At 38.0% G+C, this 19057-nt stretch overlaps 1 protein-coding gene across 3 annotated transcripts in view; it reads left to right on the top strand.

Moving 5' to 3' along the window:
- The window catches only part of ESCO1 (establishment of sister chromatid cohesion N-acetyltransferase 1), a 33527-nt gene that overhangs the window by 12088 nt on the left and 2382 nt on the right, over positions 1 to 19057 (top strand). For 2 of the 3 annotated variants that reach the window (XM_064705959.1, XM_064705960.1), the window contains exons 8-11: positions 7013 to 7144; positions 14411 to 14500; positions 16989 to 17132; positions 17972 to 18159. In XM_064705959.1, coding sequence (XP_064562029.1) covers positions 7013 to 7144; positions 14411 to 14500; positions 16989 to 17132; positions 17972 to 18159 — 554 coding nt within the window. Of the gene's footprint in view, positions 1 to 7012; positions 7145 to 13703; positions 13827 to 14410; positions 14501 to 16988; positions 17133 to 17971; positions 18160 to 19057 lie in introns of those variants that run through there. The other variant, XR_010439208.1, reaches the window with a different exon arrangement.

Below are 19057 nucleotides of genomic sequence, written 5' to 3'. Positions count from 1 at the left end.
CCAATATAACCAGTTAGATGGTGCCTAGGCAATTCTGACCTTCGCTGCTGGGCCAGAGGCAGCACTGCGGTGTTTTACCCCAGAGATACCTTGGCTGGCGGCAGAGTGCAGCGGGGCACAAGACAGGACTCCGTTTACCTCAGGGGAGAGCTTCTGGCGATGGTGGAGATAAAGAGAGTGGATTCTGCTAGAAGGTTGCCAGATGTTTATTCCATTGGTACAGAGCTGTCTGCACTGGGCCACTGCTGCTAACAGAATACCGGCCGCATGGTCTCATTAACCTTATAAGCTCGGGGACAGGGGAAGGGGAGGGGACAGGTGAGTTACCAACCAGGTGAAGGGGGCAGGGTCTCAAGGGAGGATGACACTTAGACAGTCCAATGACCCCCAGGTCTGAGGAGCATCCTTTGAAATCGACGAATCACACGACGCCTTGCTGGTATGTTAGCCTGATTGACAGGGCACACTCAGCGAGGGGTGAGGGGGAAGGGAGAAGGTAAAACCGGACATTGCAACACACCACAACAATCTTTAACAAGCTTTAAGGCTATTTGAGTAACAGGAGTAAAATAACACAAATTCTGTTTGTAGAAGAAATACTTAGTAGCTGCACTTGCACCGTTCTCTTTCCTAGTACACATCATCCAGCTATCTGGGAAGCTTTCAAACATAAAATTATCTCATTTTGTAGAAGAACATCTAAGTCAAATGATGGGTTTTTTCTGTTCAGATTTGCTTGCTGTCACACGTCTTAAAAAGCGAGTATCTTCAGAGTATTGCACTTAGCTGAGAACAGAAAAGCATCTAGTGCTCCAAGACACTTCATAAAGCAAGCAGTGCCAGAAAACAGTGGTGTTTGGAGTGATATGCAAAGACTTAGGTTCAGACTAAAGAGAGTCTGAAATGGTCTGTTTTAGGGGAAAGAAGTCCCTCTCTTTCTTTCCCCACTCTTAGGGGAAAGAAATTTAGATCGAGGCTAAAAATTCATTGTGTTCCAACTCCGTGACTTGGTGTTTGGTGGAATAGTCTGTTCTGAATATTTGTGAACTTCACCCTCTTACACTCCATTTAAATGTTCATTTGGTAGGTTGTCAGGTTGCATGAAGCACCATTGGAAGCTTTGTAGAGTAATGCACTAAAATTGTTCTTGACTTTGCAATTACTTGAATGTGATTTGCAAATATGAGAACTTGCATATGAAATCATCTGTTCCTTTAAATTCTGAAATGGAAAGAAATACAAATGCACAAAGCATGTATTCTCAGTTTTCATCAAATGAGAGATGCTGTACAAGCAAGACAAGGAAAGTCAGTTGTTTTTGTCTTGTAAAAATTCTGCTTGCCTCTCAGACCTAGGACAAAACTTTGACCATAAAAATAAGAATTGATAAAAGCATTAATGCTACAGAGCAATCTCCTAAATGATTACCTATGAAGCACCAGGGATACTTATTCCATTTTTCAAACTTACTAGTTTGAAAGTAAGTTATAGTTTTAGGAAAGCACATCTAAAATGGATGAACAGTGAAAACAAATCACTGAAGTGATGGAAGGATAGTTTTGAGTTACGGGGACTTTTTTGCCTTTCTAGAACTCCAAGTTAATGCCTGGATGCCAGCAAATGTGATTGAATGTAGTTGATCCATATAAGTATCAGCAAGTGCATGGATCAGGATTGCTTGATGGGAGGGTGTTTTTGATTCTGAGGTTTGATTTGGTGCTACATGTGGATGTGATATACATGCTAATCCAGTTTACACATTTGGATATCATGTTTGAATTTTTCCTTTGAAAAAATATTTTGATTGAAGTTGAGCATAGTTTCCTGCTTGACTGAAATAGGTTATATATGAAAAAAATATTTTTCTTCAAGGTGAATAAGTGTAAGAGTAATTTCTTATGAGAATAATTAGTGAAGAAACTTACATAGCGATCATTTAAAGTTGCTGTTTTCTTCCCTAAACTGGTATAGTGTGGTTAGGCAATTTCTCTGAAGATTCAGAGAATGGCTTTTAGGCAATCTTTAATTGTTCTCATTAGTTAAATACTGCATCTCTCCTGTCCTCTAAGCCCAGAGAAAACAGAGACAGGGACTACTTTGTAAGCCAAAGGGAGTTTGGTAGTTGTGAGCAGGATTTTTCTTTCCACACAAATGGTGCTCTCTTCTTACAGGGATGGTATCCTCTCTTGTCACTTCTTCCCATTTCTTCTCCTCTGTAGCAGCCCAGCTTTGTCTTGCAAATTCAGGTGGGTTGTACTTGGTGTCCTTTGTCCTGAAGGGAGGTGAGAATGCTTTGTAAGTGAGCTGCTCCAGGAATTGGGGCAGCGAGGCTGCTAACGCTGAGCTCTGGGCTAACCCTGGCAGGCAGCTGAGCACCGTGCCGCTGTTCCCTCATGGCCCCAAGCAGGAGGGGGGAGAACAGATTCACAGGCAAAGCAAAAGCTGTGCGTGCAAGCAAAGCAAAACAAGGAATTAGTTCACTGCTGTTCGTCACCTTGCAGATGTTCAGCCTTCTCTTCATCATGTGTAACTATTGGGAAGACAAATGCCATTAATTCCAAACATCCTCCCCTTCCTCCCTCTTTCCCCAGCTCTTACTGCTCGGCAGGATGCCATATGGCATGGGATACCCCTCTGCTCAGGTGGGATCAGCTGGTCCTGGCTCTGTCACCTCCCAACTTCTTGACATCCCCTCCTCCTCAGTGGCACAGCAGTGTGAGAAACAGAAAAGGCCTTGAGTGCTGTGTAAGCACTGTGCAGCAGTAGCTAAAACATCCCTGTGTTATCAGCCCTGTTTTGGTCACAGATCTGATACACAGCACCAGTGAAGTTGCTGTGAAGGAAATTAACCTTATCCAAGCCAAAACCTGTGCTCATCAGAACACTTTCTGTAATAGTCCTGCTCAGTACTTTTATATGAGTTCAGAATGGATTACCTGTCCGTCGTAAATACTGTGCAGATTTATTTTCTTACTTTGTATTGCTTTTCATATTGCTTTAGCCAACGACCAGTGAAGATATAATTTCATGATGGATAATGACCCTCCATTTTCATTTTTCAAATATGTTAAGGAAAATTAGATGTATCACAGCTTTGAAAGCTTCAAGTTGATTTATATCCTTTTGTTAAAATGGCTTTGTAAGGAAGATGGGCACTGGTGATGGGTTGGGATTTTTTTTATTTTTTTCTTGGTTGGTTGGGGTTTTTTGTTCAAAATGAAGACTGGATTTTATTCTGAGCTGGGACATGTCTTCTGATCCTCCTGGTCAGCAAGGGGATCTATTAATCAGTTTCAACCTTGAATGTATCTTTCACTGAAATAGCATTCTTTGACCTTTTAGTTTTCTGCAGAGAGCCCCAAAATCTTTGTGTTGTTTCTTCCTGCATTTCTTGTATTTCCTTTCCAGCCTGCCTATTTCTCTGGCTAGGCTTTATTCTTTGCTCTGTGAAAAGGCTAGAGGAAAAGAGGAAAAAAACAGTTTTCCTCTAACTAATACTAGGTAATCGAAAAGGAGGTGACCCAGTCTGTGACTGAAGAGACAGAAAAGGAAGGAAGAAAAAAAAGGCCCCTTTTCATCTCCTACAGAGGCACCAAATGCCCTTTTTGCTTGCAGGGTTCCTTATTGCACATATGGAGGATCAGCAGACATGCATCTTCTCAAAGAAGATATTGGTAAGATTTTTCTTTGTGTCTATCACAGAATTAAGAAACCTTCTGGAGTTAAGGCAGTATTGTCTCAATGTTCAATTACAGTTAGCCCTAAAACAGTGGATATCCTGTACTTTAGGATTGCCTGAGATACTGGAATTCTTAATTGCCATGTACATGTGCAGAATTTGCTTAAGAAGTAAAAGCATTTTTTCTCTTTATTGTTGTTTGGAAAACTGAGTAGTAAATGGAATAACAATATTTTTTCTGCCTGAAAACCCACATTTTCCTGAATATTGTTGCTCTGAAAAACATTAAGTTCTGAGAGTCAAACCTCTTCCAAATTTTTTTAGTTGTGACAAGTCAGCACTTTATTTTTCAGTATCTGATGCTTGCTGAGAAGATTCCACCCCTCCACTTTCAAATCCCTGTTATATTTACTCTCATACATAGTACAGAAGGTGCTCCTAGGTTGTAGGCGTTTGTGGGTTTTTTGGTTTTTTTTTTTTTTTTTTTTGTGGGTTTTTTTTGTTTCTGGTTTTGTTTGGGGTTTTTTGTTTGGTTTGGTTTTTTTGGAGTTGTTTCATTTTGTTTTTTGGGTGGTTGTTGTTGTTGATCTCTTCCCCTTAGAAAAGTCTGGCAAGCTTTAATGCACTATTATGATTTGGGTGCAATTTCTTCCTCTGGTGGCACATGCCCTTTCCACTTTTGCTTATGCAATGACATCACTTTAAAAATAGTCATCCTGTAGATGTTTTGTTGAAGTACAAACATGCATTCATCATAATTCTTGACTTTATTTTGCATGTCTTTCTTTGTTGTTGCAGTCTGTATTGGATTTCAAACCTCCCGCATTTAATTTTTGCCTGAAACATTATGTCCTGTGCTGTGGCTTTTAAATAGTACTTCAATTTTACAAAAATCTTCTTCCTTGTCTTCAGGAGACTGTAAAATATTCCCTAAAGGCTATAGTCCACGTTTATTAGGGGTACAGAGTTCAAAAGATTGCTTTATATACTACAATGTGTATTTTCCGATAATTGATGAAACAGGGTTTTTATATTAACTGAACATGTGTAGAATAGTAAAATCAGTGAAATCCTTAAAATAAATCCAAACGAAAAAATCTCCCCCTGCAAAACTCAAAGCCACTGATACCAGCAACATCTGAGAAAGTCTGATTGTAAACCAGGGAACTAATCTGTTCCTGGAAACTGGCAAAACAGTGTTTGTATTGACTAGGCAAAATGGGGTGAGCTAGGGAGCTGGACAGATTTGAGGATATCCTTGCCTTGAGTTTTCTGATTACTTCCTGCATAATTGGGGTTTCTTTGGCTTGAGATTTTTTTGATAGTAAATTTACAGGTTAGTTTAATCCCTTTAGATTCTTGATGGTTTGAGCAGAAATTGTGTCATGAGTCTTAATGCATACCAATACTTAAGACTTGCTTTATGTCGCCAATTTTCTAATTTAAGTGATGGAGATGTTTTTTTGACAAATATTCCAAGCATCAAAATACACTTCCTTTTCACTTATCCTACTCTAGATGTAGGGGATATGTTCTCCATCTTCAAGGTAGGATTCTTAAATCTGGTTCAGTGGGTTCATCTTCAGATAGTCAGCTGCACTGCCTTTTTTAACTTTCTTGTATTAACTCTTGAAATGCAGTGTCTTCTGGTGACTTCTTTGTTTTTGGTGGGTACTTTTTTTTGCTGCTTTAAAGGAAATCTGCAAGTGAAATAAAATGTGTTTGGTTCAAGTTTTGGACTTCTAGAAAGCTCATCTTATTCTGACTTGACAAATCTACCTCAGGGTTCATCTTTCCCTTTTCATTCAGAAACATTGCGTACTTCTGTTTCTCCTTCTGTATATGATAGGGATCTGTACATTGATATATGGTTAAAGCAGTGACTTCCCAGATTCAGCTTCTTTCTTTTGGCTGAGTTCCATAGATGTGCTCCTAAGAAGCTCTGAGTTTGTCTGGCCTGTTGTGCCTTTAGTCTCTTCTTGGAAAAAACTGGTACCTGCAGTTTAGATGGCACTAATGTCTCTTTGAAATAAGCTGCTGTTGTGTAGAGACTTGAACTGTTCTTCAGCTGCTAGATACGTCTTTGAAGAATAGGACATGTTTTGTAAACACTTCTGTGTTGCAAAATGCTTTCTTCTGTAAAGTAGGGGGTTTTTTACTATGAATCTTTTCAGCTCTTAGAGAACAATACTACATTCATGTGATCTGTTTCCTTGCAAATTGTGCACACAGATCAATTTAATGTTAAAAAAACATCCTCAAATCTCTTTTTGCTTGTGTGGTATACTGGTTTAGAGTATACAGCAAATTCCTGTTTCTCTATTGCTTGTGATGTATGTTAAAATAAATTAAAAGTGACATTTATTGCTTCTTATATAAGCTCAATTTCCAGATGTAGTTAAAGAGGAAGAAAAGGAGTTGAGCATTAAACTGTAACTAAAGCATGCTTTTTTGGCTAGAGATTTAATTCTAACTGGTATTCTCTTGTTCTTTGCAAAAGGCAACCCCAGCGCCTGATACTTTACTCTTCATTAGGCACTGACTCCAAAATCTCAGCATGTTCCCAGATTAATAACACTTTAAATGCATAAATGTAAAGCAGTAGGTACTGAGTAGTGCCACGAGTTTGGTATTGGTTGCATATAGAGTAGCAGGAGAACCTAGAAGTCATAAGTGGCATGATTTTCCTTTTGCAGTGTAGCTGCTATGCAGTATCTCAAAAATTGGTTTGAAACATTTGATTGTTATTAAAAACCAAAGAAGGTAGGGATCAGCTGTTGCAGACATATTGCTGATCTTAATAATTGCTTCCATAACTTTTGTTTTTTATGATAAGCTTCCAGACTTTGAGGAAAATGGCTCACCTGTCGCCTACCTCAAAGCAGCTCACAACCAAAGGCAGCAGCAGAAGTGTAGGAAAAACCAAGTAGTGTGGGGCTGGATATGGGAATTTTCTTTGTGGATCATGTTTATATTTCGGCAGATGGTGAAATGAAGGAAGAAATTTCTGTTCTTTATATGTCACAGAATAAAAGTAATTTGTTCAAAAGTAATGGGGATGGAGCTACTGTTTTTAAGGTAGAGTTTGCCTTGTGATTGCTACTTGTGCCTTTTAAGGGTATATGGGTTGTTGAAAGATGAAATTCTAAATTCTGTGCTTGTTTCTCCTGTTTCACTGCATTTTAGTCTTTGTGTTGAGTTTCCAGGAGATATGCTATTAGGAGGGATACCTGATTCAATGAAAGTTCTGTTTGACTGTATTTACTGTGCAAGGAATTGGTAAGTTGCTGCTTTGTGGGTTATTGATTTGGTTTTGTTTTTTTTTTTTAATAGGATGGAGGACAGAAGAGATTTGGTGCTATTTCCTGTAATATTTGTGGAATGCTTTACACTGTGTCAAATCCAGAGGATGAAACCCAACATCTGTTATTCCACAACCAGTTCATAAGTGCTGTTAAATATGTGGTAAGAAAACCTTCTCTTTTGAAAGACATAAACAGCATCTTTTGTTTGCTCTGTACTAGTTACAATTCAAATTACATTAAGTTGCGTTTTAATAAATGATTATCACAGTAGGGCATAAATCATCCACTTTGGGAAATAAATGTTTTTAAGAACCATGGTAGACAGGTTATATATTATGTATAAAAATAGTTAGTACAAAAATGGTGTTTCATTGCCATATTATTACTTCTGCTACAATTACCTGATATTGGGGAGGTGTGAGGGTAGTGATAGGAAAACAAAGGAATGTCACTGTTCTGAAAGTATTAAATACAGGTTTCTCTACAACTGGTGTTCGTAGCAGCAGTTGACTTAATAGTCAGATGAAGGGCTGACTGTCCTGTTTTTTTAAGTGTGTGATCTTAGAAGACTTAGAAATTACTTTTCCATTAATTATGTGTAATTTGAGGAGACACTGCCTAGGAATTCAACTGATATGATTTCATAGCATATTGAAGCTATACTGAATTTATGAGAATGTGATATTTAAAATATGCATTTGAAAATTTCATTATATATGCTTTCTCTGAGTATCTCTCATTAAATCTCAGATTTGAAAAATTCTGTATAATTTCAAGTGTATTGTAAAATCAGCTACTTTACACTAGCTGATATTACAAGACCTAGGAAATGGCTGTTCACATGTCTGAAATCCAGAACAGAATCCACAAAGTCTATTTTCTTATCATACATGTTACCTTCAGTACTCTACACTCGAGTAGATAAGACCTCCAGGATAACTGAACTGAGGCCACCAAATGGCTGTTGGGCTACTCTTAAATCTCAAGCATACTTTTATCCCACTGTTTGCAAATATAAAGATATAACTTCATCCCAAAAGTGTTTGAAAGTCTCTGGAGAATAGTTTTGGTATTTATTCTGTCCTTGGTTAGTTTTTGCCAAATTATCTGGACATCTGGAAAGATCTCTTCTGATACACGTTAGGTACATCATTGGGTGGGACTGGGCAGAAATTGTGATGGGACTCACTGCATTAAAATGGCAGCATAAAACACATTTCCCCATTTTATTCCTGTTTGTCCTCCCTCTCCCTACCTATTCAAGTGCTTTCAGATCTTGAATGTTACCAAAGATGTAAACATAATTCACAGAAGATGATGTTTAGTTCTTTTGGACAGAAGCTCTTTGGCACATGAGTTCAGTAGCTTCATGTAGGTAAGGAGCTGTACTGAAGTTTTGGATATTTTGGAAGTTGAAAGAGCTGAAATCTCACACTTGTCTGTATGTCTAGGGTAGTACATAATTAACATGAACGTGAATGAGCAGACTGCCTTAAACCAGCCATAAATAATTTCATACAGAGTTAGGTATGCTTTCAATTTGAAAAAAGCTTTCCCTATTGTTCTCTCAGTTGCTAACCATCTTCTTAAAACTTCCAACAGTGTGTACTCAAGCAAATTATTTGTCTAGTTCAATGAGTAAAGAGTTGTCTCTCTGTAATCTTTTGAGACTTTTGTTGTATTTTGTAGATGACTGTAGAGCCATGATTTAGATGGTTATTCTGGAATGGAAACTAGAGTAAGAGGTGAAAGAAGAACTCATAGGAGTCTTCAAATTCCCCTCTTGGTCTTTTCCCTTCTTAACAATCTTAACTCTGTTTTCTGCATGGATGAGTAACTTTAGCCATTCTAAAGAGATGAGTTTTTACCACCAGTCATTTGATCTGGAGTCACTGGTTCGTGGTTGATAGTATTGTGACAGAAACATTCTCGCCTCCTCTTAGAAAATAACTTCAATATAAGTCTTCTTGGCAGCGAATTAGTACACCAAGTGACTACTTGTTAATTCTTAGTCACCCAGAAATACTGGAATGATTGCTAATTTTCCTGGTTTTGCTAGGAGGTTTTTAGTGGGGATTGTTGGAAGGATGGTTTCTGGATATTTGTATGTAGTTACCTGCATTGAAATTTTAACTGTCTTCCTTGCCCTGACAGTGTTAACTGAACAGTAGCATCAGGGCATTAACTGGGAAAGTCCTGGTAACTCCTTGGTTAGACTCTGTGGTCCAGGAACACGTGGTCTCAGTGACCTTGACATGTTACTTTTTAGGTCTCCAGACACTCTTTATAAGTAGTTAATATGTTTGGCATTACTTGTGATTCAGAGGCCATTCTAAGGGATTTTATAAGCATTTGTCATTCTCTTGTCATTCACATTCTCCATGCCATATGATGTCCCAGTCTGACTGGAGAAAACTTTTCTCAGTTTTTTTTCTCCCTTTTAAGTGTCTCTTGTTGTGGGCATAGTAGTTCTATGAATGATTCATTTCACAGACTCAAAAAAAGTAGGTCTGTATACATTGTCATGCTAGACCTCCTTGCTGTGAACTGTGAAAATGGACATTATTGTTAGTGTCTTTCCCACCTGCCTGGAGAAGCTCTGTAGGTTTTTAAAAAAGTTTTGAGTAGCCAGAAGGTAGTTTGCATATAAATAATAAATTACTTATTATCTTCAACAAAATACAACTTTGTTCAGTGGGTTATTTTAAAGGCCTGTCTTACTCCTTGTAGTAAAAAATTCTGTTTAGATCTCTAGAAATACCGTGGTGACCCCAAAAGAAGGACAGACTAAGAAGGAATTAGTATTGGATATGTGCTTTGTCGTGGGTGTCTCTTAGAGATGTTAAGGTAATTGTAGGCCTTGTGTGTAGAGAGGAAATTTGACAAGTGTAATGACAATTTCTAAATTTGAGAAGATTGGCAAGGATTGTTTTCCTAAGGGTGACATTTTCTATTAATAGAAGCACGCAGATTAAATTAGCAAGAAGGTAAGATAGCCAAGGATAGCACTGGAGCAGGAATGGGAGATGTCCCCAGATGCAGACAAATGGAGCAGTCTGTCTCAATTTCCTCTGGTTTCAGACATCTGAAAGTCTCCAGACAGACAAATGATGCCATCCTAGTGTTTGTGTGTGTGTGCACTGAGCAGTGATGTACACATCAGGTGTTAGCTCCAGCAGGATGGGCAGCTCTGAGGGATGGATAAATGGTTCAGTTTTATAAAATTATCTAGCTGTGATACCACACTGTATCAATTCTGCATCCTCTCTCTGATACCATGTAGGATCAACTTAGTATTTCTGCAAAATATTTTTGCAAGAGCAAGGCATTTTTTATGGTGTTCTGAAGTTGCAAAGCCAAAACCTTGTTAGTAAATGCATGTGGATTCAGGTGTCATATGTGATTGCAGTTAATGTGTTTGTATTTCAAGCTCATCTTCTTGGTTAAAAATATCTTGAGCTTAAGAAAATGGGGGAAACTGTTATTTGGGCTGTGTAATCTTGATAAGTTTATAGCTATTCTGCTGTAACTGTACCCAAGTTAGTCTCTGAGCTTCTTAGGATTCTCACATTTAAAGAAAAGCAATATTTGACTTCTTGGCATCTGAAATTTATAGGATATTGGGATTGAAGATGGTGCTGAACTTCATGTTGTCTTAGAAGGATTTCATACTTGTCTTGATTTGTGGTAATTCCAAAAGTAATGCATCTGTATGACATAAAAATGTTACAAATGAAGTTCTTACCATTAGATTCTTCTGTGAGAAGTTTTAATAGTTTAGAAGTTATATCCAAGGATCTTAATGTGTTCTGCAGTCAAAAACTCATTCTCTACATTCCATGCCTAGGAAGGAGAGGCAGAATATCTGTACTTGTCAGGAAGAAGAATGCAGCAGACCCATTTCTCTGCTGCAAATTGTCAAGGACAATAGTTCACAAAATTTCACACTAGACTTCATTACTAGGGAAAAATTCATAAATGGTTTTCATAGTGAAGATCAGGAATTTTACAGTATTAACCATGTTTACTCAGTATTTTTGAGGCAAAAAGCTTTATAAGAAAAAAACACTGGTTTTTTTCATCTTTTTGTGTCTGGTTGAGAAATAGTGAGTACAAAAAAGCCAGGACTGGCATAAACAAAGGCATCAGCATTGCTGTATCATTTCCTACTCATATGTAAGAATTTCTGAAAACTTAGGAAATTCATGGGAAGCAGGCTATCACATCTGATAACTTACACTTTTAAAGACAAGTCTACATCAGAGATTATTTTAAACTATTAACAGAACATAATTCATGAAAAACAGACCACTGAGCATTTAGGTACTGTACTGTTAATGTTGGAGCTATCTTTACACCCTCTGTTCTACCTCATTTTTTATATACTTATATCCAGTGAAAACAACGAGCTGCACTCTAGTGGTAGCTACTGTCCACACTATTTCATGATCTGGTAGCAGGTGCTTCTCTCTATTGCCATTTTTGTAATGATGTCTTTTGTACTCCTTATTGCCATTGCCCCTTAATAAACACAGCAGAAGCAGCCTTTATTTGTGTTTGAACTGGGAGAAAGTTAGAGGTAGACTTGGGAAGGAGCTAACAGTGCATTGCAGAGTTGCCTTACTTTGTCAAGCAGTTACAAATACTTGTAGGGTCAATAGTCCCAACGTGGAGAGAGGAAGGTGTTGCTGCAGTGCTTGCACACCCCCTTGCAGCACCAGTGTGCCCTGCTGTGGTGAGGGGTCTCTGCCTGCCTTGCTGCTGCTGGCTGGAGGTCATCTGTTGTTGGGCACAGACTTGCAGCATCAGGGATGAGTGCTGTAATCATCTGCTTTTACTTCAGAACATGTGTGCTTGCAGAACATGTTTCCCTGTGAGAGAGTAGCTTCCCTTTTAACTTCTTTGGTCATCACAGGAGATGTGTATCAATGGGCATCTGATTTAACAGTAAATAAGTCTTAATGTCCTAAAGTAATGTCAATTAAAAGAAAAGGCAAAGCAGTTTTTCTGTCATTGCAGTAGAATACTATATATTGCAGACATAAGACTTCTGTTTCTTAATCTATTGAGATGTTCTTGTTATCTGCCTGCTGAAAGAGTCCCACTTTAGTTCTCAATGATTGAAATACCTTGCAGACTGTAGTATTTTAGTAGTGTTAAAATTGTGGGGGATTGATTAAAAACTGTTAATAGGTGTGTTTAGGGAAATGATTTTCAGACCACATGAGAATGCTGACACTAAAGCATATTTTGTGTACTGTAAATATCCAGTAGGATTAGTCCCAGCTGCTGCTGTAGCACTTTCCCTTCAGTGTTATAATATCACAGAGTTGTGGCCAGTCTTGTGCATTGCTTCCGTGGTTTAAAGGAAGCAAAACTCTGCAATAAGGTGCAGATAAATAAATAAAATAGTTTTTCTTTATAACATTATTAGAGCCTCATATGACTTTAAAGGCTCAATATGGCTGTAAAACGGCTTCACTAAAAATCTGGATGAGCTTAGGCTTTGCAGAAACTTTTTGGAAAGCTGCATCTAAAAGATGCATTTCTCAGTTCCAGAATACTTCCATTTAGAAATGACCCCTCCTGTGAATATCATCAGTCTCCAATTATACAGATCACTTAAGAAGATGTACAGGTGAACAGTAATGAAAATAACGAGTCCTATACATTTGAGAATCAATTATTGCATTTTTAGGGATTTTTAGACTTGTGCTAATGTACTGTTGCTTAAAGGCATAAATACTGTGATGTTGAGAAGTGTTCTATTCTTTATTTGTTTTCATTTTCTGGAAGTACCTGGCATTAACAGGATACCTTAACCTAAAAATTAGTGTTGAATTTTCTTCATTAGTCTTGTGGCAGTCTGGATGCTGTAATGGCAGGATTATCAAACAGATTGCATTTATATCCTGAGTGGTGATTTAAAATAGGCTGTAAAAAGCTCTTGCAGAGGAAACAGGTAGCCAGAAGGCAGAAAAAGACAAAAATTCGAGAGAGGTAAGGTTTGAGGTTGGAGAGTAGTAATCTTGCCCTGATTTTTGATGCCTTTCCTGATGACTGTCTCAAGAAGCATGTTACAATCCCACAAATTACACTTTCCTGCTCCCCTAAATATGGTGACACTGCTGTTTACTGCCCTTTGTGTTCAGACCATAATATAAATAAATTCAAGTAGGATCTTCATTTGTTCAGTTATTACTGAGAAGAAAAGCAGACAGGATTACAATGGAGTCTGTGTTGCGATGATTGCCATGCTGGGTGCTAAAATAATACTTAAATAGTTTCAGGGCTAGCAGCAAGTAGGTACATTTCTCAAATTTTTCACTTCATGTGCTCCTTGGGGTAAGGGAGTAAAATCAATATGAATAAAATGAGGTGCAGATCAAGTATTATAACACTGAAGTTTAACATTTTTTTGTGGTAGTATATATGGCATTCATGTAGTGCCAAATTCCATTGCTTGGTCTTCAGTCAAACGTTATTTTATGGGAAGTTGCAGATTTCAGTGAGAATCACTCCATCAGTATTGTTTCTTCAAAGACTTTTTTATTTAAAGTTGCTTTGAAGTAAGACTTGTAGATCAGCCTTTTTAGTGGCTGAAGTTACTTCTGCATTCAATATTTTTAGGTCCCATCAAAGCAACTTGAGTTCTAATATCTACCAGTCCCATCTTGCTAGATTTAAGTGGCTTTTTTGTTTTGTTTTTTTCCATGCAGGTACTGCTCATTATTCACCACGAGTGTGGATCTGAAGAAGAGTTAATTACCTCTATTTTTTTGAGTATGTTTATACTTCAGATACACACAACGTAGTCTCCTTCCCTATTAGATTCTTAGAAGGTAGTTATAAATTTTTTTCTAGTATCCTTCTTGTGGCTTTTACAATTATGATCAGTAACAAAATAAACTATTCCTTACATTTTGGGCAGCTGCATGCCAGTCAGTTCACTTAGAACCTCCTGGAGGTCTTTCGCATGCCAGACTTTTAAAACTGAGTGTGTATTTGTGGAGGTAACTATGTTAAAAAGAAATCTTCTAATAAAACTTAGGGCTTTCTCATTCCCTGGACTTCAAAAAATAAGTATTTACATGGTTTGGAAATCAGTATGTGAGCTGAATTTGTTAGTTCTGTTCTAAAATTGAGTTTGCTCTGCACTTCTGGGGGAAAATCTAGTTGGGAAATTGTAAGATGCTTTCACATTGTTTTTAGATATAGTTAGGTTACTGTATAAATTATTGTATAAATAACATATTTTATCTGTTATGCTTATTTTGAAAGGCTAGATGAAGTTTACTTCTCTAGCAAAGCAGCTACTAAATTCTGTGAAATCTGCATAAATTCAGTGTCTAAAACAATAATTTGCCACTTCTGTTTGTAAAAGTACATCATGTATATGATTTAGATAAGTGTTTGTTTTATTTAGGGTTGGAAAAAGGAGAGAATCTTGGCTGAATATCCCGATGGGAAGATAATAATGGTTCTTCCTGATGACCCAAAGTATGCACTTAAAAAGGTATGGTGAGAAGGACTGGACTTGTATATCCTGCTTTGCTTGATGTTTTCATATAAGTAATGAGAATGTTCATGGAAAAGTTTGTGTTAATTACATGTGAACAGTTGAAATTGGACTCAAAATTGCAGTGGCTCTGTTCCCTTTTCCTCAGAAGGTCAGGTACCTCACTCTTAAGCACTGCTGGTTTCTTCATAGAGAGGCTGGGCCTGGGCAGGGGTGGGAAGAACATCAGCCAACTGACTTCTTCAAGTTTGGGGTTGGTTTGTTTTAAGTATCCTTGCAGAGTGTCTGACAGATATTTTATGTAATATAAACTTCCTGTTTTATTTAAATGCAGTGAAATTTACTAACTTTATAATATAGCACAAATGTGGCACCATTCTCTGGGTGACTTTCTGATAAAAACAGAATTAGGTGGAAAGTGGCCTTAAAGTCATCTAGTCCCTTGCCATGTCCAAAGCAGAATTTGCTCTGATTATGATGCATCTGATGACTTTCTAAAAATTCTACCACTAGAGGTTTGTCTGACCTCTTCAGACTGTATTACAGTGCTTTGCTAACCATAACATTAGGATGAATGTCTGTCTTAACAGAATCTCCATACTGCAATTTAAGATCATTAGTACTAATCATTCTGCCACAGCTAAAGAAAACATTCTTTTTTTCCTCCTGGCAGCAGATTTTTTGTGCCTGAACAAACTGATTTTTTTTTAGCTTAGGGAGATTGACTGGATGTGCTGGTTTTTTTAGTTTATACTCCTAAATAATGTATTTTAGAGCTCCATTCATTATCATGCTCTCTTCTAGCTAATCTCCATTTGTGCCATGACTCATGTCTTCCTTGAAGCTCTAAAACTGGTCTCAGCACACTAATGGGGACTTAAAGGAGTTGGTACTTCAGTGTCCTGCTGGCTAACCTGTGTTCATACATCTGAAAGTGTCATTTCACTGTAGCCTGGCACTGACTCAGCTTAGCTGGGGATTTGCTGTGGCTAATGGGGACTTTTTACAGTATCCCTGTCACAGGGTCACAGAATGAGGTTGGAAGGGACCTCTGGAGGCTGAATGGTTGCCCAAGACAGCTCTTGGTGCTGGTGTGGCTGCACCAGGTTTCTTTAGTCTAAGTTACTGAATTAAAAAGAAACTACAGATTTTCACATTTGATGTAGATAAGTTTATTCTTTAAGTTTTATTTTTCTTGTGGGATTCCCCTAATTTTAGTACATTAGTTGTACATTCATTTTTAATATAATGGCTGCAGAAAAAGAAGGAAGACTGTAGCAAATTAAGTCATTTAGGAACAGAGTTCTCTCTAGTTCTGTGTAGCTGAAGTTGATAGAATCTTACAGCTGTCAAAACCATGGGTGCCTGATTTCAAGAATAGTTTTCCTTGGTGTTTCAGATAATAGGATGTGTCATTAAATGATTAGTACCTGAAGGTGAGAAAATAGAGAGTAATTCATACCTGTTAAAATTTATTTTTAAAACCTTTTTAACCCAGCTTTCTTTACTGTGTGGGTGCCTGTTTATGGGAACAGATTGCCCAGAGAGGGTTTGGAGTCTCCCTCACTGGGGATATTCAAGCACTGTCTGGATGCAATCCTGTGCCTTGTGCTCTGGGATGGCCCTGCTTGAGCAGGGAGGTTGGACCAGATGTGGTACCTTCCAACCTGACCTGTTCTGTGATTCTGTGATACAGCATCAGTAATTCTCCTTGTGCATTTCTGCTGTAACTACAACTTGCGTTCAAGAAGTTTATTATGCCATTTAATGCTCTATAGGTGAGGGCACCTTGTTTGTCTTACAGGAGATGAGGGATGATAGAGGCTTTTCCAACGTCCAGATGTAGGTTCAGGAATACCTCAGTAAAATATAAGCTCATGCATAAGCTTTCATTTATGTTCATGCTGGAGTTTATCTATTTCTTCTAAACTTGCTAATACTAAATAAAATTTTATTTTTAGTTTCAGTTGTTCTTTGAAAATCCAGTGGAGGAGTAAAAAGTTGAAGGAAAGAGGAAATAGTTACTCCTTTAAAGCAAATGCCTGTATTTTCTGCCTGCCTTGGCACTGTGCCTGCTGTTATCTGCTCAAAACCCTTAATGGATTAGTTCTTTCAAGACTTCAAAAATAACAAAAAATCCTAAACTGCTTTAACTTTCCTTGGAGATCTAATTGACTTCAAAATATAAGAGCTCACAGTTGGATTATCTGCATTCTCTCTATTAGCCTTTGTCTAGTGAAGTTTGGACTTAATGGAAGCTGACTGAGGGGTCTCTACTCTTCCTATTTGCAGACCAGTATTGTTGAAGGAACATTTATGCAGATGATGTGTTGCAGGTTACTTGGGCTGATCCTCAACTTTTGGAATAGATTTCAATATTCTAGATACCCTAATACATTTCTGCAAATCTGTGATTTTAATGGAAATTTATAAAAATGTGCATTTAGATGTGTTTCTTATACAGCATTTACAATTATTTTGACAGGTTGAAGAAATCAGAGAAATGGTAGACAATGACTTGGGATTTCAGCAAACTCCTCTCATGTGCTACTCTAGAACTAAAACTCTTCTTTTTATTTCGAATGACAAAAAAGTCATTGGCTGCTTAATTGCAGAACATATCCAGTGGGTAAGTGATTGAATTGGAGAAAGATAATCTATGTCAGTGCTTAATAACTGTTTTACACAGCAAATTATTATTCTATGTGTGCCTGTTCCACAGAGGAAGAGACTGGGTGGTTGGACCACTCTGAAATGTGGTTAGTTTTGTGTCGTTGACACTGAGCAGAGACACATAGATGGTGTCACACTTGGCTCAGACCTCATAATTTAAAAACTTGATATAGCTGAGGGGTGGAATTTTTCTTCCTCTGCTGTTACACAGCTCTGGCTGTGCTCTTGCTTGTCAACAAGCAGGTTCAACTCCCTACCCAGCAGAAATCCAACATGGATGAAAGAGTGGATGTTCTGTATGATTGAGTTGAATCACCACAGGGTCAAACAGCTCCACAGGAAATAAATGCAGAGGACAGAACTGCACTGGAAGGCAGTACAAGAGGTCATTGTAGTGCTAATCACTGATGTCACATAATCTGTCTCTTCATTCCAAACTGTATTGTTTTCTACTGTCCCTTGGGAGTGTCAGACAACAAGCAAAACAGTCCTAGCAAAAGCCAGAGAAATTGATGCAAACACTTTAATACAGGTAGTAATAAGGTTTGGATTATTTGTTGCTGTTATTTTAAGTGAGAGAAACTTCAGAGGGTTTTTTCTTTATTTAATCTTTTATAATTTTCTTGATTTTTGGAACTGTTATGAGAAATTAAATGAGATGCAAAAATACAGTCTTTTTGGTAAGGCATTTTAACAGCCAAGTGTGTTTAACTGAAATAAATAAACATTAATTCTTTTCTTCAGTCATTAGTGATGCTTTTATAAAGTGATGAATGTTTTTTACATCATCTGCAGGGCTACAGAGTTATAGAAGAGAAGGTTCCAGAAATCAGTTCAGAAAATGAGAAAGTGATATTTGAGAGACAGAAAGCGTGGTGCTGCTCAACTTCTCCAGAGCCCGCGATCTGCGGGATCAGTCGGATCTGGGTGTTCAGCATGATGCGCCGCAAGAAGATCGCTTCTCGCATGATAGAGTGTCTCAGGTGAGAGGGCAACATTCCTCAGCCACACGTGGTTTACACAGAACTCCCTGCAAGACATTGATTGTTATGTGTGTCCCAAGCTTGTATTTCCAAACTGCTGGTGCTACTGGGGATATGGATTTGAGCACAGTTGACAGTTCCAGTATTAGGGGGAGTTCAGTAACTAATGTCAGTACTATACATACATTTGTCTTTTGCAGAAATCTTTGAGTGCAATTGTAACGAGTCACCCTGGCAGACTCCGGGGGAAATTGCTCCACAGTAATTATGAGTAAAGGACACAGGACTGTCTTTGGTGCAAGTGTGAGATTACCCATGGACCAGGACCCAACCATTGGCTGATTGTCCATTACTTAGAGGTAGCAAGAGGGAAGCAACAGAGACCCAGTGCACCAAACTATGGGTGTAGTCTGGTGGTTCCAGCTGTTATGTTTTAGCTCTTTTATATATACTCAGGTTCACTGAACCTTCTGGATATTCTGTTTCCATGGAGCTTTAGTAGCTAGTGGTGAGTGTATTCCAGCTGAATGTTTGAGTCCATAAAAAGGACTCAAACATCTGTGCTATTGTCTAGATAAATGTTAAAATGTTGAATCTCCAAAGGTTTCTTTCCAAGAAGTTTAAATGTCAGTTCTGAGTAATGGCAAGAACTGCTCGAATCTTAACAATGGCTGGGCTGTCAGGTTTGTGCTCACCTCATCTTTTTGGAGTTTCTAGAACGGCTACTGCTGCCTTTGCCAGTCCTCACCCCCTTGGGTATTTGGAAAGCTCAGCAAAGCTGTTTTGCCCTGCACAATTCATCTTGCCCATCTGGTGGAGCAAATCATGATCAGATCATGTTTTGGCTGACCTATTGATAGTAAAGCTTATTCACAGAAGTATATTAACTTGATGATTT

The sequence above is a fragment of the Zonotrichia leucophrys genome, chromosome 2, assembly GCF_028769735.1.
Source record: "Zonotrichia leucophrys gambelii isolate GWCS_2022_RI chromosome 2, RI_Zleu_2.0, whole genome shotgun sequence".
NCBI classification, from domain to species: domain Eukaryota; kingdom Metazoa; phylum Chordata; class Aves; order Passeriformes; family Passerellidae; genus Zonotrichia; species Zonotrichia leucophrys.
The sequence above is the reverse complement of the archived record's forward strand: the minus strand, read 5'-3'. Positions and strand labels throughout refer to the sequence as shown.